Raw genomic sequence first — 15,472 nt, 5'->3', positions numbered from 1 at the left:
ACAGGACAACAAAATTAAGTACATTTGGTTGCAATAATCACATAAAAACTGATTTAAAAAAACGATGTTTACTGATGAAAAACTAGTTTATTTGCTAGTCACATTAGTGTTAGTCACATTCACACATATCTTCTAATGTATTTCAATTAACTTAATATCTTTCATTAGCCCGTTGTATTTTAGCACCTTAATGTATTGAATATAGATTGTACAGTACAGTACAGTCCAAAGCAAAGCATCCCTTGAGTATTTGTTATTATTTACTAAACTGAACACAGAAAATAACCAAACAGAAATATATGTTTTTTATTGGTGCATAATTAATTTTCTAAATGGTATCACCTTTATTTATATTTTTTGTTTGATGTTTACAATAAGTTTTAATGAATTAAATGGCAGTAAATACAAAATGCCACCAGAAGACAGTTGCAATATTTACTCTGTCTGTTAATCTGATGCAATGCAGTAGCCAATCATTAACTTCTCAAGTAAATATGTTTATGTTGCTGACATCTGTTCTCTGGCTTCTGCATATTAACGTTCTGCAGCACTTACGCAACATTAAAACAGCGTTATGTTTCTAAAGCTCTGTCCGTGTGGAAAGCGCAGCGGAGACAGATATTGTCAGATTGACTGCACACGCTGTATGGAGTCGATTCATGTGAATGAAGCTGGGAGAGGGGGAAGTGATTCGACCAGGAGGCTCTGACATGAATGAGATGCCATGAGGGAGGGTCACATGTTCCTCTGCGTCCCGGGTCAGGTTGTTTGTGCCTGGACCTCCATGGGGACGTTTACTGAGTAGAGAGGAGATTACTTTATTCACCTGTCTTACACTGATTGGGATTTGTCTACACACACATGGCTGCCTGTACATGTGTTTCCTCAGAGAAACAGTGTTGGTACTATAGATGTAACACCAGCCACCAACCAGTTGCCAGATCAATCCACACCAACAACCTGCTGACATTTGGGTGTACATCTTCACTAATCTGCTGCATATATCTGTGCACTTTACTGTCAAGCGGCTGTGAAGCTAATAAAGCTAATAAGGTTTATGTGTCCATCAGCCTCCGTGTTCCTCCGCCTTCAGGCTTGATGCTGTGGGAACCAGCCATGTTTGAAACTGAACAGTGTGTTTAATAAAACGTTGTAATCCTACTGATGGTGACTGTTGTTTTTACTAATGCTGCTGCGGTTGAGGTCAGACGGGAGCGAACAGCAGCGTATAGCAGACGGCACCAAGGATTTGTGAACTGTGAACATTTCATTTATTTTGAACTAATGCAGAATTGGAAGCTATTTCAAATACCAGTTTGCCCCGGTGACCTGCTGTGAATGAGTTTCTAAATGAGTTGCTAGGAGAGTAATTGCAGTGCTATCAGGTCAGCTGGGTGACAATACAGGCCAGCAGTTAATTAAAGCTTGAAACTGGACTTCCAAGTCACTTTTTCATGAAGAAGAGTACCAGTGAAAAAGCAGTTACTCTCGTTGGATTCTTGGTCATCAGTTCACCATAAGTCTGCTCTGTTTTTAGGCAGTCAAATTAATTAAACACAATCCAAGTATTCGTTCCAGAGCAGAGCAGCTCAGCTCACTTTCTGAGGCTGCAGACTGACTGCAGGGCCTGGGAACATGAATCCTCCCATAACACACACTGTTCTCCTCATGCCTGATCCAGCAAACTATATGTGATGTTTCCCTCTGAGGCAGTGGTTCTCAAAGTGGGGTCCTGGGGACCACCAAGGGTCCTTGAGAGGGTTCCAGGGGGTCCCCAGCAAATTGATGAATTGTTAAACTTCAGCATTATTTCATTTACAAGAAGTTAACACAATTAGAGAATGTAGAAGAATGACTATTTTGATCATAGTTTCTCTGTTATCTCTCTAACCTGCAATACAGATAGTCATGGAATTCTGGACAAAATCATATCTAACGATAAAAATATTCTCAGATTTGGGTCCGCGAGACAAAATCTCATCAAATGGGGGTCCGTGGCTCTAACTAAATTAGGGGTCCTTGATATGAAGAAGGTTGAGAATCGCTGCTCTGAGGAACTGAATAATGTACAAGGGAAGGTAACAGTAATGAGTCATTTAATGTTGATACAGGCATTAAACTTGACCAAGAATAGAAAGATAATGTGAAAAATGGCCAAAAATATGTAGCTTGTGTGTGTGTGTGTGTGTGTGTGTGTGTGTGTGTGTGTGTGTGTGTGTATGTGTGTGTGTGTGCTGGTGTGTGCTGGTGTGTCCTGCTCCTCCACTCCAGCAGATGTCACTTTATCACTAGTTGCCGCCTCCTGGAGTAAAAAGAGAGAGAGGGAGAGAGGCGGTTTTCTTTATCTTCGGTCGCGTCTCTCTGCTGGATGTTGACGCTTCATACAAGTTCTCCAAGTCCAGAAGGTAACGGCGGGTCGGGATCCACCAGGCAGAGATCTAACCGGCGCTTTACATCCATCTCAGCTGGATAATAAGAAACGCAATGCCACCTGGAGACGGGAATCACTGATGACATGAATGAATCTGCTTGCCCACGCACATAGCCTAACCCCATCATTCGTTTTTACTACAGCTGCGGTGCGTAATTTCAAGATGTCTAGGGAGTCTGTGCGTAAAAGTGCGCGCTTCTCCATAGCGCACCATCATCACTTCCCGTGCTATCTTCATCTTCATCGGATCTCGTGCTGATCGGGAGGAAGATAATTTCGCCCCCCCGGCTTTGATTTCACCTGTCAGACCGTGTGAAAATGGCTGTGCCGCTCGGCCCGCCGGTCGGTTCTGGCCCGGGAAGTTCCCGTCTACGTGTCAGCGGGTTCGTTTTATTGCTCGTGTTCGTTGTCGCTGCCTCCGCGAGTCGTGACCTCTCGAGCAAAGATGCATGCAAGAATCAAGAGTCGGAGAACAAAACTAATTCCTCTCATCACAAAAAGCTTTTTCCCGTGCTGTCGTTCAACTACGAGCACGTCAGGACGCCGTTTGAGATCTCGCTATGGATCCTGCTCGCTCTGCTCATGAAACTTGGTGAGTTATCAATGAAAAAATAAATTAAAAAAAACAGAAATTCCATACTTCCCGACGTCAGTTTGTGTCATATGACTGGGGTCTCATATTTGCTGGCCATTACAGTCCGCTAATGGCGTTTCCATAAACCGTTCCAGTTATGTTCCAGTGCCACAAACTTATTTCAGGACAGAAATGACGGTGCAGCGCCCACCAGAGAGCGCGAGCCTCTGTCTGCGAGGGAACAGATGCACATTTTGGTGGATTAGAGTGTAATTGGAGCCGTGCTGGGAGTAAACAGCACGATTCACAGCAGTTGTTCAGACTAGTTGAAAGGATCAAATGGAAATTGCCAGTAATTCAGCTCTTTTCCTGTGACCTTCCTCTGTATTTAGAGTACCTTTGACCCATCAACACTCATCTGAGCCTGTATTTATGCACCAGATAGTCACACAAAGAGTATAAGATCATGTGACTTACCCATTGATCCTACAGCAGTACTCTTATTATTAAATGTTTAATAAATATGGGCCCAGGTGTTTACAGCTGCATTTTAGATATTTAGCTGATAGTCTTTATCCAGAGTGCCTGGTGATGAGGGAGCAGGCAGGGGTTCAGCGTCTCGCTCAAAGACACTTCAGCAGGAAACATGGCTGCTGCAGGAAGTAGAACCTGTGACTTTTCTGTTACAGGACAGTCTCTGTAAGCACCGGGCCTCCCTGCCATGTCCTCTATTATCACTCAGTCCATTCTGCAGACTGTCAATGGGGTCGAGTGTTCAGAGACGGGAGTTTGGGCAGAGCTGGTGCTGATTGGCCTCGTTAATCACTCCTGTGGTCTGTCATTGGCCGAGTGAGATGGGTGAAGCTCTCATGCCGCTTATCTATTTGTCCAGCTGTTTTTCTCTCGGGGCCGGGGTCCAACTTCCTGCCCTGGTGCCCTGCTTGATAACAAAGACCTCAGTGTATAAACACAAGATGGAAGGGAGGGGGCGAGGACGGCTGCACACAAGTCTGCTGCATCAAACTCTGCGGCTCGGACCAACAGTCGTGTGTCCTTGAAGCTGAATGCCAAGGCCTCGTTTGCTAGAGAGACGAATTTGACAAACAGGCCCAATGTGAATTAGACTCAATGCAAAATGAATTCAAACTGAAATAACTGGTCTCTGTCTGTACTTTATTCAGCCTGGATCTATCAGGCTTGGCCCTTCCTCTTACTGGTCTACTGTTGGATTACTGTCCTCTATAGATTCATGTAGTCAATTCTGATTATCTTTCATTTTGATTGAATTTGTGTCTGTGCTTGTCTACATCATTATATTATGTTTATCTGCAGCATTCATGTTGGTCATTGATGCTGCTTTGATACCATCCAGGTCACTTTTGATAAAGAGATATTTAATTTGAGTAGGATTAATAAAGGCTAAGCAGATAGACCCCCAGGTAAATAAAGGACTAAACTAGATTAAGAGCATAAGGAGGTTCTGACTGTGCACCATCAGAGAAACACACTGTTCCCATCTGCAGCCGGTTAGTTCTGCATGCAGCAACATTCTCAGGCCAGAGAGAGCTGCTGCTGCTGTTTTATATTTCATGAGGGTGTACTGTATCTTTATGTTGCAGTGAGGCATTTTGTTGTAATGCCAAATTGCCGCTCTGATGCACATGCTGATGGGAAGCTAAAGGAGTGATGTGTCTACTGTAGTCTAATGTCTGTTTTATGTCTTGCACAGTCCCCTTGCAGTGCATATGAGGTCCTGCACTGTCTGTCCTAGTTCTTATATTACTACATCAGTCACTGATAAGTCCCTGCACCACTATCACAAAGACGAAATCCCGTGTGTTTATTGAACTCGGTGACTCTCGTTCCTCATTTCTTTTTCTTTTACAAACACTGCAGTGACTCTTTGAGCTGGATTTTACTCTGATTTATGAATAAAAACGCTGACCACAACCCCTCTCCATCTGTAGGTTTTCACATTATTCCCCGAGTGTCCGGCGTCGTCCCAGAGAGCTGCCTGCTGATCGTTGTGGGCCTGCTGGTGGGCGGCATCATCAAGGCCATCGGCGAGGAGGCGCCCGTCCTCGACTCCAAGCTCTTCTTCCTCTACCTGCTGCCTCCCATCATCCTCGATGCCGGCTACTTCCTGCCCATCCGGCCCTTCACGGAGAACATGGGCACCATCCTGGTGTTCGCGGTGGTGGGCACCCTGTGGAACGCCTTCTTCACGGGCGGGATGATGTACGCCGTGTGTCAGATCGAAGGGACCAACCTGGGCGGCGTGGACCTGCTGTCCTGCCTGCTGTTCGGCTCCATCATCTCGGCCGTGGACCCGGTGGCCGTGCTGGCCGTGTTCGAGGAGATCCACATCAACGAGCTGCTGCACATCCTGGTGTTCGGCGAGTCGCTGCTCAACGACGCCGTCACCGTGGTGAGTGAGGGACGACTGATGGTGCTTTCAAGAGCTGGGGGTTTATCGAGATATATAGATATATCGAGATATATGTTCTATCTTGTCTCTGTATTGAATGTCCTGTCTGTCTGTGACTTTGTGTTGTACTGCTGCTGTTGCCCAACCAGGTCTCTCTTGTGAATGAGACCCCGTGTCTCAATGAGATTACCTGTCTAAATAAAGGTTTAATAATAATAATAATAATAATAATAATTTCTGCTCATGTTCAAGATAGAGCCACATAACCATAACACTCAATGAGGCTGTGTCTCTTTGATTGAACTGACATTTTCCCCAATAAAGTCCAGGCTATTACTGTATGCCTGTTCTTTTCCCCCCTTTCTTGGTTTCTGTCCATTCAGACCGATGGACAGTCACTCCTCTTTACATGCAGTCAGTATTCATACAGAGCAAGCCTTAATCAATTTTCCATTAACCGCATGCTCTTCCCTCTGAGTCAGCTGTAGAGGCTATTAGAGCTGGGATGTGGCTGTATATAAGAAGGAAATTAACTGTTAAAGGGCACTTTGCTGTTGTGCAGATGTGTGCGTGCACATGTGTGGCTGCCATGCTGCAGATCTGGGTGCCAAAGGCTGTAAATGAATGAATTCCTCTGGGCTTGATGATGGGGCCACATCAGCCCATATGGAGGCAAAAGGTTGTTTAGTAGAAAATTAAGCAATAGGAGGATTTCTGCTGGCACTGATAGAGAGGATGTTGTGCCAGAGACAAGGGAAAAAAAAAGGCAAATGGCCAGTTGGAATCGACCTTTGTCCATGTTTGGATCTAGACGACAGTTTCTATTTAAGGTTCTGCTTACATTCCAGTTGAGTCCATTAAAATCTAAATGAAAATATAGTATTTTAATTTCAGAAGCTGGATACTACTACTACTGCTACTACTACTACCACTACTACTACTTTAGTTAGTAGTAGTAGCCTAATCATTAAAAGCAAATCTTTAATGGCTACAAGGAAGAAAATACACAAGTAGGGGATAAAACTTTACTACTTTACATACTCTTTGTGTTTACTACTTGGCAGTACAAGAAAACAATTTTTCATTTACATTTCACATTTTAGTCTTTTGGCTGCAACTTACAATGAGTGGAACAGTAGAATAGGCTTCAATTTCTTTATCACCAACATACAAGAAACAAATAGTAAGAAGTGCAGGGGTGAGAGCCAGGGCGTTTTACTGTGGACACAATGTAAATAAAAGAATATGGAAGATTGAACTCCTCTCCACCCTGCAGGTCCTGTACCACCTGTTCGAGGAGTTCACCCACGCGGGAACGGTGACGGTGGGCGACGCCTTCCTCGGCGTGGTGTGTTTCTTCGTGGTTTCGCTGGGCGGCGTCCTGGTGGGAGCCATCTACGGCGTCCTGGGCGCCTTCACCTCCCGCTTCACTTCACACACCCGCGTCATCGAGCCGCTCTTCGTTTTCCTCTACAGCTACATGGCCTACCTCTCCGCCGAGGTCTTCCACCTGTCAGGCATCATGTCGTACGTAGCAGTTATCGGCCCTCAGTCTCTGTATTTACTCAATCAAAACTTGATCTACGTCTGAGATACCCCCATTTGATGAGATTTTGTCTTTCTGACCCAAATCTGAGAATATTTTATTGTTGGATATGATTTTGTCCAGAATTCCATGACTATCTGTATTGTAGGTAGAGAGATAACAGTGAAACTATGACCAAAATATTCATTCATCTACTTGTGTTAAATTCTTGTGAAAGTAATAATGGTGATGTTTAACAACTCCTAAATTTGCTGGTGACCCCCTGGAACCCCCTCGAGGACCCCCGGTGGTCCCCGGACCCCACGTTGAGAACCACTAACCATTCCTCTCCCCACAGGTTGATAGCGTGCGGCGTGATGATGCGGCCGTATGTGGAGGCCAACATCTCCCACAAGTCCTACACCACCATCAAGTACTTCCTGAAGATGTGGAGCAGCGTGAGCGAGACGCTCATCTTCATCTTCCTCGGCGTTTCCACGGTGGCCGGCCCGCACACCTGGAACTGGACCTTCGTCGTCCTCACCGTCGTCCTCTGCCTCGTGTCCAGAGTGCTGGGTCAGAGCAATGGAAAACACATTATGTTAAAATAGTAAATTAGTATCTGCAGTTTGAGTTTCTTGTCCCCTCTAAGCCTATAGTGTTATTTTTTAAACAGTAATACATGCTCTTATTTCTGCACTAATGTTGCCAACAGTGCAAGTCTTCCCTTTATTGTAAGCTATTGATCATTTGTTTGTCCATTTTTATTTATTTTCCTTTTAGAAAATGGACACTATTATTATTATTGTTATTATTGCTGTTATTGTTTTTGTTTTTGTTGTTCCTCCTCTACTTTTTCTTCTTATGCTCCTCCTGCTTCTCCTTTTCTTCTCCTGCTCCTTCTTCTTCTCTTTCCTCTTCTGCTGCTGCTCCTCCTCCTTCTTCTTCATCTTCTTCTCAAGCTCCTCCTTCTCCTTTTCTTCTTCTGCTCCTTCTTCTGTTTCCTCCTCTGCTGCTGCTCCTTCTGCTCCTTCTTCTGTTTCCTCTTCTGCTGCTGCTCCTCCTCCTTCTTCTTCTTCTTCTTCTTCTTCTTCTTCTCCTCCTTCTCAAGCTCCTCCTCCTTTCTTCTCCTGCTCCTTCTTCTTCTCTTTCCTCTTCTGCTGCTGCTCCTTCTTCTTCTTCTTCTCAAGTTCCTCCTCCTTTTCTTCTCCTGCTCATTCTTCTTCTTCTGTTTCCTCTTCTGCTGCTGCTCCTCCTGCTGCTTCTTCTTCTACTTCTTCTTCTCAAGCTCCTCCTTCTCCTTTTCTTCTCCTGCTCCTTCTTCTCTTTCTTCCTCTGCTGCTGCTCCTCCTGCTCCTACTTCTTCTGCTCCTTCTTCCTCTTTCTTTTTATTATTACTATCATTATCATTATTAATATTGTTGGTGGTGTCCTCGTATCTGTGTATTTCAGGAGTGATCGGCCTCACTTACATCATTAATAAATTCCGTATTGTGAAGTTAACCAAGAAGGACCAGTTCATCGTGGCGTACGGCGGCCTGCGAGGCGCCATCGCCTTCTCTCTGGGCTTCCTGCTGACCAATCACCAAATGAAGAACTTGTTCCTCACGGCCATCATCACTGTCATCTTCTTCACTGTTTTTGTGCAGGTGAGAGCGGTCTAGCATTGGAGATGCCAGTATTTTCATTTTTGTGTGAATGTGTGACAGACCTGGGTCACGTAACATTTGCAAATAATTCTCAGCTTTTATTTAAAGGGGCATTAAGTAAACTATTGCCTTTATCGACCTCTATTGGTGACTAGCAGGAATTGCAACAACAAAGATAAAACCTCCGGCTCAAATCTCTGGCACAAATTCAACTCATCTGTCACCTATGTACACCAAAATAAACTATAAAAGTTATTTGTGAATACTGTTTGACCCAAGTGTGGCGTGTGCGTGTTTTTTCTTGTGAATATTATCCATTTGTCATCAGTCATGGTTCTGATTCTTCATCGTTCTTCTGATTTCAGGGAATGACAATCAGGCCTCTGGTCGACCTGCTGGCAGTGAAGAAGAAGAAGGAGAGCAAGCGTTCTATTAACGAGGAGATTCACACACAGGTGAGGTCGCTACAGAGGTTTTGGAAAGGTTTGGATTTATTTTAAAAGGCAAAACAACAGTGCATCGTAAAATTTGTGACAAACATTCTTTTTATGTTCAAGACATAAAAGATCAAGATCAAACTTCTGTTCATTTGGCTCTTTATAAAACCCTTTTTTATACTTTGTTGATCATAAAGATGCAACTTCTGCTAAAATAATTGGTGACTCATTTTTCCTCTAGTTCCTGGATCATCTCCTCACAGGAATTGAAGGAGTCTGTGGTCATTATGGACATCATCACTGGAAAGACAAGTATGGTTTCCTTCATACAGTCATCTGTCAGTAACTTGTGTCAGTAATTTGACATATTTACACGAGGGCTGGGCGATATGGACCAAAAATCATATCTCGGTATTTTTAGGCTGAATGGCAATACACAATATATATCTCGGTATTTTCTACGAAGTGGGCTAAATGTTCAGTTGTAAGTCAAAGCCACATGTGAGATGTCACAAGCACTTTTATTAAAACAAGACTGTGATCAAAATAAAATGCAAAGACAGGGTTTCCTTCCCTGTTTTAGAACAGTCTGGTAAGTTCAGAAAATTACATCACTTTACTGTAATGCAGCCTTTAAAACCAGGAAAAGACAACACTTATGCCATATTACGATATCCAAAATCTAAGATGATATCTAGTCTCATATCACGATATCGATATAATATTGATATGTTGCCCAGCCCTAATTTACACCTACAGTTATTGCATTATTAAGCTTAGGAGTTACTACATTTTTAGCCAGTATTGTTGTTCCGTCATCAGTTAAAATGTTACACCTCTTATGAAGCAATAATTGCCAGTTAATGAAATAATGTGATGTTATTACATTATCTGGTCATTTATTAAAGGTTTTACTGCATTTTCAACCCGCTTAGAGTGACATTTTGACACATTTTATTACATTTTGGTTATTCATTCATTTATTTATTTATTTATTGATTTGTAAGGAACCATGTACAATGTTAAACATGAATGTTACCATTTGATGTATAGTACCAGATTTAGTTTGGAGCTAATTGTCATGTGCAGTCCCTTAGCAGGTTACAGTTGAAAACATACACACAACACTAACACATAGTAGACACTAGATGTTGAAGTGTACAACATTTAAAAACCAGTGCAAAGTACAGGTGCTTTAAAAATTAAGTCAGTTGATACCCAGCAGTTACATTATCAGTTGCCACACTGTCTCTCTCTCTCTCTCTCTCTCTCTCTCTCTCTCTCTCTCTCTCTCTCTCTCTCTCTCTCTCTCTCTCTCTCTCTCTCTCTCTCTCTCTCTCTCTCTCTCTCTCTCTCCCTCTCCTTTCTCTCTTTTTTTTATAAGGGTTGAAAAATGTAACGAGTTCAAACGTAACTCCCAACCATCGCTGCATCTCACCTCCTCTCTGCCTCTGCCCTGTCTCTCTGTAACCGTCTACAACACAAAAAAGCAGAAACGTCTTAAAACATAAACGTTCATAAACAGCCCTCTCCTCCCCCTCCGCAGGCTGAACCGCTTCAACAAGACCTATGTGAAGCGCTGGCTGATTGCAGGCGAGCGCTCCACCGAGCCGCAGCTCATCTCCTTCTACAACAAGATGGAGATGAAGCAGGCCATCATGCTGGTGGAGAGCGGCAGCTCCGCCAAGCTGCCGTCCGCCCTGTCCTCCGTCTCCATGCAGTGAGTCACACAGCACCAAGTCTGAATGTGGTGTTGCTTTCTTTTATTTTACAGTCACAGCTTTATTGTTTATTGTATTATACAGTCACAGCTTTATTGTTTATTGTATTATACAGTCACAGCTTTATTGTTTATTGTATTATACAGTCACAGCTTTATTGTTTGTTTGATTTTACAGTCACAGCTTAACTGTTTATGTTATTGTACAGTCACAGCTTTTTTTTAAACTTTGTCAAGTGGCATTAAGTAATCATTCCAGTCACCCAGGTAGTAAGATGTCAAAAAAATAAATGAAAACAAATCCACATAAAAACATCCACTGGATTTAAAATGAAGAGTTGAAGATGTTTCTACTCATCCGAGAGGCTTCATCAGTTCATTTTCAGTCCGGTGGATTTTGTTTGTTTTTCTTTATTTTTTTGACATAATCCATGACTTGTTTTGAAAACCAGCAGGAACTGAAACATCGACCCCTCCCCACAAACAAACAGTAAAGTCACATTTTTACAACAGAGACGAGTCACTCATAGCTCCGTCCTCCGTCTCTGAGCAGTGGAACATGTGAGTAGGTGCACAGGAGACTGGGAGTGTCCTGAAACTGCACTGGGTCGGGAGGTTTGAGTACAGGCTGGAAAGTGAGTTTTGAAAGCCAGAAATCTCAGCGCCTGGTGAAGTAATGGTTGAGTCATTGGTATTGATCGAAAACCCTGTCAACCCCCTGCACATAGATTCTGGCCTTTTTGTGCTGTGGGACGGTAAAAATCGGACTTACTGTTCCTTTTTACAAAAGCACCTTAATAAAAGATGGTAAACATTTTACAGTAATGGTTTGCGATGTGTGTCTCCACAGGAACATCCAGCCCAGAGGGCCGCCCAGAGGACGGATCATACCCAAGATCTCAAAAGGCAGAGAGGAAGAGATCCGGAAGATTCTGCGAGGGAATCTGCAGAAGACCAGACAGAGGGTAGGAGACACAACTGAAGAGACACAACTGAAGACAATCTGTTGTCTGTGTGATGAGTCTTGCATGTAGTTTTTGATAATGTCATCCAGCCATAAGAGCTTTATCACCAGTTGGGTGGCATTAACCATGTTAGGAGAGAAAAATATACTGCATTAACGTTCAATTACTTTCTGACGTTCTGACACTCAGCTTAACCCTGTCTGCCCTCAGCTGCGCTCCTACAGCAGACATGACCTGATGATCGACCCGTTTGAGGATAATGTGAGTGAGATTCGCTTCAGGAAGCAGCGGGTGGAGATGGAGAGGAGGGTGAGTGTCAACAGGACTGAGATTCAAACATTTGTATCTGTTGAAACAGGAAACTCAATGTCTTTTTACAAGATTTGCTTCAAGTAACCTTCATGAGCAGTGCTGCAGTTAATTCTTTGTGCTTAGACTAGTCGTATATTCAGTTTATTATTATTGTCTCCATTGTCACTTTAGATAAGAGCAGTGGCTAAATGCCTAAAATCCAAATATGATTTCAAGCTATGAAACCTTTAGGCTGTGTCCTTATATACTTTTGTGCATCGTTCACAGATGAGTCACTACCTCACAGTTCCTGCCAACCGCCAGGAGGCGCCGCCACTGAGGAAAGTCCGCTTTGAATCAGGTCAGTTAAAGTGATGTTGATTCTCTGTTATCTGTTGCTCCGGTAGAGACGATTGGAGAATTTTGGAAAAAATGTTTTTTTTCTCTCTTTTCACTGCCATTGTATGGAGGAACAGGTCTGAAAATCACACTTCTAGCACATAAACGAACGTGAACATGAACAAAGCAGATTCTGTAAAGAAAAACTAGTCATGCTGCTGAATTGTTGTTAAATGAATCGCTCTCTTTATGTTCATCATCATCATCCGTAGAATAGCTGATTTGTGTATATAATATATAATATTTATTCCAGCATTTACTCCAGCTTCTTTGCACTCTGCACCATTGCACTACTGTCCCAGTGTTGTTTACATATGTGTATATATATATATATATATATATATATATATATATATATATACATATATATATACTTTCTATACTTTTTTATAGTTTTTTTTTTTATATATATATATATATGCATATTTGTACATAGTAGTTAGATGTTTAGGTTTACCTCTGTCCATTTTGTTGTCAAATTCCTTGTATGTGTACATACTTGGCCAATAAAGCTGATTCTGATTCTGATTAAACCGTTCAGTTTGAACAAGTGTAACACTGAAATCTGGTCGGAGGAAACTTATACCAGTGGAACAAAGAAAATGGTAGCCTATATTTATCAATAATTGTAAATAAGCAAAAAAAGGTGGGAGACAGGACTTTGACAGAGCAGATTCTGCCAATATATATAAGAAACGAGTCTCTCACTTTATTCCACCTACAGTTTAGCTCAAAAACTCTCAGGGTCTCAGGGTACAAAGCAGAAAGAAACAGCCCAAAGTAAAGCTCACTGAAGCCTAAAGTCCCACCTGGGTAAGAAATAAGCGCCGGTTCACCTCTTCACACCTGCTGTGGGCGTGGCTGTGTGCACAAGAGAGGATTAAACTCTGCCTCCTGTGTGTCTGTCAGACCACCAGGTTTACAGCTCTGACGGCACAGAGAGCAGAGGCCCCGGCAGGAGTCCCGGCTCACCCGATGCCGTCAGCCTGCTGGACGAATCGTCCCCGAGGGCCAATCAGAGGAGAGCGGACCGAGCCACAGGGGACGCGGAGCCGAGGGCCGACGCGCCGGACGACCAGGAGGAGCAGGACCAACTGAAACTCTCACGCTGCCTTAGCGACCCCGGGCCGAAGAAGGACGAGGACGAGGACGAGGACGAGGACGGCTCCTTCCTTTCATGATGAAGCACATGAAGTACTTGAAGAAGAGTTGAAAACGGAGGATAAATTCTCCTCGTCATAATCAGTTGTATTCAGTGAGTGGAGATACTTAACATGAACGGGAGTCATAGCAAAGTTAGATATTTATAATTTAAATATGTGGCATTATTATTGTTTTTTTGTGATCATGTAAATGATTTGCCAGTGTTTTGGATATCTCCTTTTTTGGAAGTTTGGATTTTTTTTTATCATGAATTGTATTACAGAAGCATGCAGCACTAACTGTTTGCGCTTTCAAGATTTTATAACCGCCTCACTGTCAAAATGAAGAGAGCCGTCTGTCAGCGTTTTGTGTCTTAACAAGCAGACTTGCATCAAATAGTGCTCACAAATACTTCTGAACGTTTGTTTTAAGCTGCTTGGAGCACCAGGCGGGTGGGGTTTTCACCACCAAGGATGATATAATGACTGCCATAAAGTTTAGAATATCACAGAGAGGTATAACTAGTCAATTTAGTGTACTTTTTGTGGTCGTCAACCTCCTTGACACTGTCTGAAGTGTCCTGATGCGGTAAAATCCCCCCACCTGGCGCTCCAAGAAGGTTAAAATAACTCAAGAATCAAGAGCGGCCTGCAGATGCTGTTTGACCCAAGTCTGTGAACGAGCTTTGCACTGTATTTCAACATCGCTGCATGAATGATCAATATTTTTCTCAGGGACATGGCAACATGGCAAAGAGTATTAACAGATGCCCGTTGCAGAAAAGAAAAAAAAGAAGGGGTTTTATTCCATAATGCTCTCCACTGTGATCCATCTAAAACATTGTAAGCTAAGGTGTTCTGATGGCTAATAACCTCAATAATAACCCGTAATATGTTTTTACTTTCACGCCGGCAATCATTTTGTCAAAGTAGGCTAAGTGTCATATTTTTTAAAATGCCAGATATTTCATTTTGGAGTGAAACTCTGCAGCACTGTGTTCCTGTAACTGACTGTTCACTTTTCGCTCCACCATGAGCTTGTTTTGGGTGGTTAAAGAACGAGTCACTCCTCTCACACACCTTCCCTGCACAGTATTGGATCTGCCTGAGCTTTTGCTGCCCGCACATGTCTGCCTTAAAATGTGTTGCTTTTTTTGTGTGTGCCAAGTGAAGTATTTTTATATTTAAAAAAAAAAAAAAGAATATTGTGTCAAACTGAAGCCATTACACATTTGTAAAGTGAAGGAAAGCTTTAATTTGTGTGTCTGAAATAAAGATTTTTGTCATTGTCTAAATTTAGCAGTAATATGCAATTGGTTTTGTTGGATTTAGTAAGTAAAATGGTGAGTTATGATCAAGTCACAGTTTTAATCGCTTGAGACTCGACTTGATACATGAAGAGAAGACTTGAGACTTGACTTGACTCGGGTTCTGGTGATTTGGGACTTGACTCTGACTTGTACTTTGACGACTTGAAAAGGTTTCTAAAGTCTCGACAAAAGATCTTGTGTTTGTGTAAATGACTCAGATTGAAAGTGATGAGATTTGTTCCACCAGACTGAATTTAAATTCTGTTTTCTGAATTTGTATGGAATGATTGAATTGATTGAAGCTGAAACTGATTATAGAAATCAAACTCATGATGCTCTTACCAAGTTTTTATCCTATTAAAACCATATTGCGTTGAAAAGTCCTAAATATTTCGTTTTCTTTAAGATATTAAATTGATACTGGACTCTTAATTTGTTCTGACTTGACTTGGTGTTCTACATTTGGACTTGAGACTTGACTTGGGACTCTAGCAAAGTTAACTTGGTCACACCTCTGGTTATGATAGAGAAAAAAGAAAGATGAGTAGTATTAAATGTTTATTTTAGTTGATCCATGTTCACCCTCCTGACATTAGAGACC

At 42.5% G+C, this 15,472-nt stretch overlaps 1 protein-coding gene across 1 annotated transcript; it reads left to right on the top strand.

Moving 5' to 3' along the window:
• The first annotated feature begins 2,383 nt into the window (after positions 1 to 2,383).
• On the top strand, positions 2,384 to 14,805 carry LOC139646946 (Na(+)/H(+) exchanger beta-like). The gene is made up of 12 exons (XM_071522747.1): positions 2,384 to 3,023; positions 4,973 to 5,433; positions 6,710 to 6,960; positions 7,317 to 7,534; positions 8,411 to 8,607; positions 8,973 to 9,062; positions 9,286 to 9,356; positions 10,591 to 10,764; positions 11,615 to 11,729; positions 11,940 to 12,038; positions 12,309 to 12,381; positions 13,329 to 14,805. Exons 1-12 carry the CDS (start codon positions 2,750 to 2,752, stop codon positions 13,598 to 13,600), a joined length of 2,295 nt encoding a protein of 764 aa, XP_071378848.1. The 5' UTR covers positions 2,384 to 2,749; the 3' UTR covers positions 13,601 to 14,805.
• The last annotated feature ends 667 nt before the right edge of the window (positions 14,806 to 15,472 follow it).

This window comes from Centroberyx affinis, unplaced genomic scaffold (genome assembly GCF_046629955.1).
Source record: "Centroberyx affinis isolate AG114_WGS23_722 - 3 ecotype Tasmania unplaced genomic scaffold, CSIRO-AGI_Caff_v1 ptg001025l_1, whole genome shotgun sequence".
Classification (NCBI taxonomy): Eukaryota; Metazoa; Chordata; class Actinopteri; order Beryciformes; family Berycidae; genus Centroberyx; species Centroberyx affinis.
The sequence above is the reverse complement of the archived record's forward strand: the minus strand, read 5'-3'. Positions and strand labels throughout refer to the sequence as shown.